At 36.4% G+C, this 8,485-nt stretch overlaps 1 protein-coding gene across 1 annotated transcript; it reads right to left on the bottom strand.

Moving 5' to 3' along the window:
• Positions 1-628: 628 nt before the first annotated feature.
• LOC110775326 (xylulose kinase 2) lies at positions 629-6,106 on the bottom strand. The gene is made up of 11 exons (XM_021979937.2): positions 5,949-6,106; positions 4,486-5,137; positions 4,258-4,346; positions 3,273-3,337; positions 2,553-2,608; positions 2,274-2,394; positions 2,110-2,184; positions 1,984-2,037; positions 1,518-1,612; positions 1,256-1,430; positions 629-1,064 (listed from the first exon to the last, which is right to left on the bottom strand). Exons 1-11 carry the CDS (start codon positions 6,005-6,007, stop codon positions 832-834), a joined length of 1,674 nt encoding a protein of 557 aa, XP_021835629.2. The 5' UTR covers positions 6,008-6,106; the 3' UTR covers positions 629-831.
• Positions 6,107-8,485: the final 2,379 nt, after the last annotated feature.

Raw genomic sequence — 8,485 nt, 5'->3', positions numbered from 1 at the left:
AGCGTTTATCATGCATGCATGCATTATCATATCATATATTCTAATGCCTCAAGTATTGTATACGTATTCAGCCCAAAAGAAACTTTTTGCTAGAAAGGATAGCAAATTGTTTCATGTTATTTTATACCATTCAATCCAAAAAAAGAAGCATTTAAATTTCCCTTTGAAATTCACAGATCGATCAAAGAATGGTCCAAGATTCCTAGAGTAAATAATTTTGGTTACTTTAAAGCTGGCCTTTTTGATAACAACATTACGTGGTATCTGTACTCATTTTGAAGGTGTTGTACAAATTACATATTCGAGTTTCAACACCCAAGAATGATGCTGCAACTGAAATATTTACATCAAACCAAAAGTTGATTTTATGAAAAATATGTTGATATTCACACTTTTATAAAAGCAGGTTTTTAGATGCTTTCTACGAGTAACACATTTCTGAGTAAAACACTGCATGCCTGATTCAGATTACAGTACATAAAAAGGATACGTATGTAGAATAAAATGGCAAACCCAAGTACATTGTATGGAATAAAGAACCTTTATAAGTTTTGAGTTGCAGTGAAAATCAGGAGTATAGTTTATGGGGCCAGGTCAGGTTGGGATAGAATATTATGCAAACATGATATGTAAATTAAAACTTTCTTCCTTTTTCTGGAATACCGCATCCATCTTTTAAACGGATTAACATCTATGTACATTTAACTAATATTCTGTACTAAATTAAGGCAAGGAAAAGGAAACGATCAAACCAACAGTTCACCAACGAATAAACATAAAAACCAAAGGAGTTGACAATTGATAAGTACGCTTTTGTTCTTCAGTCTTCGTTTACCAGCGACCCAACTTTTGAACCAGGCGGTTCTCTATCTCCATCCTCTTCTTCATCACAGTTGCATACTTAGAAACCAAGACTGGTTCACCAGCCTCGACAGAAAGCTTGGAGTTTAACGATGTCTTTTCCAACTTGTTTTTGTACATGCTTTCAAAGGGAACAAAACTACCCTTTGCGTTACAAAGCCAACCATGTGCAGCCCTGAGTGCAGCGCCTAATGATGCTGAATCTGTTGCCCAAAAATATACACAAACAAATTTGCTGTAACCGACAATTTATCCTATGTAAATAAACTCCAACACTACAAGAGTAAAACTCACATTTTCAGAACAATGACATATAATATATATATATACCAGAATGAGTTGGTAGTTGTAAATCCTGTAATTAGTAATGTAGAAAGTAAAGTTTGGGACTCACCTGGTCTTTCAACAGTGTAAATGTCACAGCCAAATATAGAGGCCAAGGAGCCAAGAATGCACTCATTGGCTGATGCTCCACCAGTAGCTATCAACCGTCTAGGAGGGAAAGGCATTCCGAACCTTTGAACGTGAGCTCGCATAGAGAGAAACTGGCCCTCAATCAGAGCTCGAACCTGCAAATAGTCAGAGGAATTATTACATTGAATTGTGCACGTACGAAAGTACTAATGTCAATCACATTCACAGAAAACAATGCTAACCTCAGAAGGAGCATCGAAATCATCAACTTCATGTTCAACAACATCATCAATAGCACCGCCTGTGAAATTTCGGAGTATATACCGGTGGAAACCAACTGAAACAAAATCAACAAAACCAATCTCATAGTCACATACTCACATTCAACCTTCAAGCACCAACTGCACTTTGGCTATCTGGCTGAACTCCTTTCCTATTATTAAACAACACCCCCCTCCCCCTCTTCCCCTCCCCAATGATTAAGCAGGTGCGGAGGTGCAGCTAACTAAATAAGTAAACACATGACTAATACTAACATAATGTGCAAAAAACTCCAAAGTTTTAGTACTATATACAGTAAATCTATTAAATTATTAAATCAATTCATCATTTAAATTCTCGATGTATCTCAAAATCTAACTCATTTTGCAGCAATATGATGTTACAACATACAAGTATCAAATATATCCCTTATAAAAAAAAACTCACCCGGTAAGGGAGGAAGAATTTCATGTTCCTTGTAGTAGAAACCTAGCTTTCCATCTGCATCACACCAAATTGTAAATTACATATTTGTTGCAAATTGTGAATCAACTTATGGAAAAGATCACCAACCATTAAGTGGAGGAGTTTGCTGCAGATATGTGTTGAACACATCCCATGATTTATCTGCGAATTGATTACGAATATCTGGTACCAATTAAGAAAATTAGCTTATTATATGCTGCCAAAAATCCTAGCATCAATATAAGTTGACTACTAAAACAGTGAGCACTCACCTTCACGAGTCAGGGACCCATTTTTGTAGCAGAGCATAACCATAAAACCTTTTGTATCAACAGGATTAGGGAAAACATGACCTTCTAAACGCGGTTGTGGCTCATCAGTTATGCCAAATACCTGATGAAAGAAATTAGCATTTCCATTCAATGACAATAACAGAAAGTAGCATCTACCATCCTTGGTTTATTTCTTTTCTTTTTTCTTAAATGTACAGTGTCCGTCTTTTCTTTTTCTTTTGGCCAGCATGGTAAACAATTACCAAAATATTAACTCACAGTGTCACTTGTCCCAAGACTAATTGCAAGATCACCGGGAGTGTTGAGTGTCAATCCTGTAGATCGAAAAAGTGTGATATCAGAAAGCATGGTTAAAAAATACTACATACAATATTCATTGAGGAACAACTGTGCATAAAATAAAAATTCGTAGATATAGTTCCAAGACATAATAAACACATCAACTAATGGACATTACGAAAGAAAATTACATATTTGCATATTAATGTATTTTCATGAATACAAGAAGCCACATATAGAGTTGTCAAGTAGATTGTTCGAGTCAGGTCATGCTATTTCAAGTCATGTCAGGTCAATTATCTCAGTCGGGGCAGTTATTCACTGATTTAACCACATTAAACAGAATATTCTCAATAAATATTTGCCTTCCTCAAAATAATTAACCTTACATTTCCAAATCAATATACTTCGTATAAATAATCCAACTTTTGGGCCATTTACTTTTAATAATCCAACCTTTGGATTATTAGAAGTAAACAGCCCAAAGGTTGCATTATCAAACACATGTTAGAAAGTTGGCCTAATCCTATTAAAAGATAGTGAAATTTCCAAAACAGGTAAACTATCATACATTCTTGTAAGGAGACTCAAAGATAAATCAGGAATCATGAGCAAGAAAAACAATCAACAGAAACAAGAAATCAGATCAAAACCAAGAGAACCACACAAGATGAAATTTGGATGAAAGAAACAGGCTACCTGCAAGGCTGTTTGGATTGTCTCCAGACCACTGAATAACCAAGCAATCACTGCTGAATTGATACCTGAACTAAATACATAGTTATCACCAAAAGCACAAGCAACCAAATAGCTGCATGCAGGATCCATTGACAGCAGAAAAAGAGACAAATAAATTATTGCTTAATTCTGTTAAGATCTACAAGCATCTGTACACTTATTTAGGCCGACCATCAAGTTATGGAAAAACATTGTCAATTTCTGACCGAATGAATCTATTCTAGCTGAAATGCTACCTCCAAAACCTTAGGAAACATGAGACTTCTTTTCATCATTATCTGGGCACAAATCCCATCCGGAAGTTACCTTGAGATTTTCAGTATTTTCCAAGGAGAGGGTACCTTTCTTTTATTTGCACCGTTTATCAAGTGATATTTAGTAAGTTGGTTGGCCTTTTTTTATGTGTTACTTAAGCAGACAGATTATCCATTAGCCTTCAGCACATTTGTCATGATGGTAGATTAGAATTTTAATGTGGTTACAGGTAAAACAGATTTTGAGATGGACAATTAAACAAGATTAAACACCTTCTCTTTTTACCCGCTTGCAGTCACAGAAATCTCATGCCACTGAAATAATGTGCCTTTCATCTTCTTTAATTCCATTTATTTAAGTAAGAAGTGGCACAGGCTAATGTCAGAACCTATGTTACTCCGACTCTGTGTTTTACCTCAAGTACCCGTGTCGGATCCTCGACACTCGGACATGGGTATGGACACTCCGACACTTCATTTTGGTCTAAAATCAAGGAAAGTTTCCACAATTTAGCCGTGTCGGACACTTGGACACGCACCCGTATCCGACGTTAGTACCCAAGTCTGAGTAACATTGGTCAGAACGAAAAAAAGTACTAACCACCCATTTTACATAACATTGAACTTATTATCATTAATATAAATTTAATGGAAGGGAAACAAGTATACATCAAAAACAGCAGGGTACTAACCTCTCCACAAAATATGGAGCAATAAAACCAGCAACGGCATATGCAGGAGCTGGCACTCCAAGCTTCTCCTCCAGTGCAGGTGCAGTAGCCTATACCAAGATCCAAAGCGTAAAGTAAAAGAGATTGCATAAAATAGGCATTAGCAAAATAAAGTAGCAAATATGATAATTGAACAGAACTTGTCAAACAGGAACTAGAATGTTTCAGTTACTGAAACAGATTACGTACATCTAAAGCCTTCTTAGACCACACTCTTTGCCTGATATCCAATAGATTCATTCCAGCACCATCTGTTTCATCAATGCAAGCATAGCTACCTATAAGAAGAGATGCCATAAATGAGCTCACTAGTGATATCCTCTCCGTTTGTTTGTATACTTCGGGTTGTGTTTCATATATTCTCCTGATTTGAGGGCCCGTATATCGCTCATGTGCCCGAGAACCTGTGAGACAAGATAATTCCAGAGCTCCTCCTACAGCCTCCTCTATCTTCCTGCATTGTTCAGTGGTACTACTATCCATCCATATCGGCGATTCTTTAATGGAGAAAGCTTCTCCAAATTGTTCTACCAACTTTTTCCTGGGATCCAAAGATGACAATATCAATGAACTCCCATTCTTCCAATAGACACTGCCATGCTGCTGTCCGCTTCCAGACACAGCAGCAACCTTTCCCAAGTCAATCTTTTTCGACAATTTTTGAAGCATAGTATCAAGGGCTTCAACCCACATCAAGGTGGGTGAAACAATCCGGCCATTAACAGAAAGATCACGGTAAACCCCATCCTTGGTCTTATAATGGGGCAACTCAGAATCGAAATGAACAAGCTCGGCTGCAATAATATTGAAGTTGAAATCCAATATTGTAGCCTTTAGAGACCTAACACAATACAAAAAGTTCAACATAGTTTAGCATACAGTATGTAAATTTATATTATCAAAATAATTAACTATTTGAAATTTGATACTCCCTCCGTTCTTAAACGACCTTCCTATTTCCTATTAAAGTGTGTTCTTTCTATCTTCCTACCTTTTCTTTATTCTCTTTATGGTAGATAAAACTATCTCCATAATAACAACAATGCATCTAAACAACAACTTTTGTGGTTAAAATAGAATCGAAAGCCAGAAATATGATGAAATAAACATGAACAAACACAATATTTTTACAAAGATTGCAACATGGATAGCAAAAGCACCACATGGTTAGTAAAAGTTGATCAATTAAACATGAACAAACACACCATTTTTAAATAACATTGCAATGTGGGTAGTAAACTTTGATCAATCAAACATGAATAAACACACCATTTTAAAATAAAATTTGGGATATTGGATGAAAAGGTGGATCAACCAACATGAAAAGCACCACATAGGAAAATAATTGTGACATTGGTAGCAAATTTTGATCAATCAAACATGAAAAACAACATTATTCAAATAAATTGCACGTAGGGATTCAATTTTGATCAATCAAACATGAACGAACACAAAATTCTGAAAAAATTACGATGTGGGTGGTAAAAGTTGATCCATCAATCATGAATAAACACAATCTTTTAAAAAAAATCGACATTGGCTGTAAAAATTGAAAACTCAAACATGAACAAACACGACATTTAGGAATTTTTTTTGCGATATGGGTAGTAAGAATTGGGTGGAAAGAAAGGAGATAGAAAGAGAAAACTCACTGAGTAGAACTGTCGAAACCTAGAAAGAGAGAGTCTTGAGGAAGAGAGAAGTCCGCCATTGGAAACCTTTTGATGTTGAAGCTTGAAAAGTTGAAATAATTAGGAGAGTGTACCAGTTTGACTATCCTTTTTGTTTAATCAATTTTTATTTATATATTCATTTCTGACTCTGTTGATGGCTAATCCACATTTAAGAAGATAAAAACAAAATTAGATAATAATTGATCATGGATAAAATTTGGATAATTTTTTTTTTTCCAATTTGGATAAAATCTTCATTATTAGGTCATGAGTTGTTTTCCTTTCACAAAAAAAAAAATGGTCATGAGTTATTTTTATGTATTTTTTAAGATATAATTACGATTTTGTGGATATACTCTATATTTTGGATAACATTTGAATTCATCTAAACTAGGTTATTCCACAAGTACTAAATTATCCCAATATTTGCCTTAGCCTCGTATGTTTCAGCTGAAGTGGATTAGTTCCTCACCTTTTAATTGAAGAAAAGTATGACAATTTTCATCATACTCTCTCGTTCGGAGCAGGTGACCAAAAGTATGTATCTACACTTCTACAATTGATAACTATATTTATTACCCTCTAGTTACCTATGTTCGATTCTTATACGAAGTATACATTATGAGTTAATAAACTGAATTGTGTCTCAAGGTCACTTATATAGAATATATCTACTACTTGTCATTCCTTGCGCTCTTTTTTTTTGTTTGTTTCAAATGTGGTGTGAAAAACCAAAGAAAAGGAAAAGAACAGAATACAAACGAGCAAAACTAAGGAGGGATAAGGCGAGGGAAAGCCACCCCACCTATATCCTCAACTAAAATTCTATGTAAACTAATTGGAACAGTAGTAAAAATTTGAGAAGTGACGCCTTGGATAACACCTTGGTTAGCTAACCAGTCCGCTGCTCGATTGCCCTTGCGATACACATGCATTACTCTTATAGTCCATTCTTGTCTATCAATCAATTCGAAGCATTGCTCAAGGAAGTGTGTGCACTCTCCCCTTCCACTATATCTGTTTGCATAATTTGGACACATGCTAGGTTGTCCAATTGTACTACCAGCTTAGATATCTGCAAGTTTTTTGCTAATTCAAGCCCTTTAATCAGTGCCTTAACTTCTGCCATGAAGGATGAGCAATGTCCAAATCTTGTTGCTATTGCAGACACAAAGTTGCCTCGATCATCTCTAATAATAGCACCCCCACCTGCAGCACCAGTTGACCCCTTTGAAGCGCCATCCACATTCAACGCATACCAACCAGGATCAGGAGCTTTCCATTGCACATTCACTTTCACTTTCTTGGGTCTGTTGTTGTTGCTCTCTTCTCCTTCAATGCTACGTCGAGTTTCATTGTATCTGACCTGTAAAAATGCTCCAACATCCAATGGGTTGTCTTGACTACGCCCAAAAGCAGCGTTGTTTCTCCATCTCCAGATCCACCATAATGTGATGCAGAAGTATGTAGCCCAGCACGCCATTCTGTCATCATCCTGGTGTTCTAAGTTGTCAGTAATCCACTCTTTTAAGGCTGTGTGGTAGAATTTTGTTGTATCTCCTGGCCCCCCTAGTCTATTCCATACTACTCTTGCAAGACGGCAATTACGTAGTATATGTAGTGTGGATTCCTCATCAGCATCGCAAATGAAACATTTAGGATTGCCAGACATATGTCTTTTGTATCGATTAGAGTTGCCCATTAATCGATCATGACACACGAGCCATAAGAATGCTCGAACTCTCTGCTGAGCCGGGGCATGCCATATCAATTCCCAACCGTTATCATCTATGGCATCACTCTCATTTCTCATCAAACTTATCACTGACTTGATAGAAAACTTACCCTTTGTACCATGTTGCCAGTATAAGAGGTCTGCTTTAATTTCTCATCATCTTCTATCAATTCATATGGTTCAATGCATTTTAGGTGGTCTGAGTGTAAGTAAGGTGCAAACTCTTCCCATTTTCAGCCTTGGTTTGGCTCCCACATATCACCAACTGTAGCTCCTGCTATGTTTTCTAGAATAGGATGTGAGGCAAGCTCCCTAAGAGGGGTCGAGGTAGCCCATTTGTGATCCCAGAACAGCGTCCTTACACCATTTCCCACTGCTGTACGAGCACCTTCGCATAACACCTTGGCGTTGTCTATAATCCCACACCATACATTCGAACTGCCATTTTTTGGGGTGAACATGTCTATATCACATCGCCCATGACAGTATTTTTGCCTCAAGACACGAGCCACTATGTCTATATCTCTTTGTGATCATAGATGGTAACAACCTAATATTTTTGCTTTTAACTCATTCTCCTTAAAATAATAAAAGACAATTACTAAAGTATTACCCTACTGTCAAATATTGTGTAATCTCGTATCATTCTCATTAATCACACACGTATATATAGTACAACTCAGTTACCTAAACCCTAGGTACACATTAGGTAACTTACCATAGTTAGGACTCTACAGAATATTCATAGAATAATATCTAATATCTTAACATATCTTAACAT

The sequence above is a fragment of the Spinacia oleracea genome, chromosome 3 (genome assembly GCF_020520425.1).
Source record: "Spinacia oleracea cultivar Varoflay chromosome 3, BTI_SOV_V1, whole genome shotgun sequence".
In the NCBI taxonomy this organism is placed as follows: Eukaryota; Viridiplantae; Streptophyta; class Magnoliopsida; order Caryophyllales; family Amaranthaceae; genus Spinacia; species Spinacia oleracea.
Note: the sequence above shows the minus strand (reverse complement) of the source record. Positions and strands in the feature narration are given on the sequence as shown.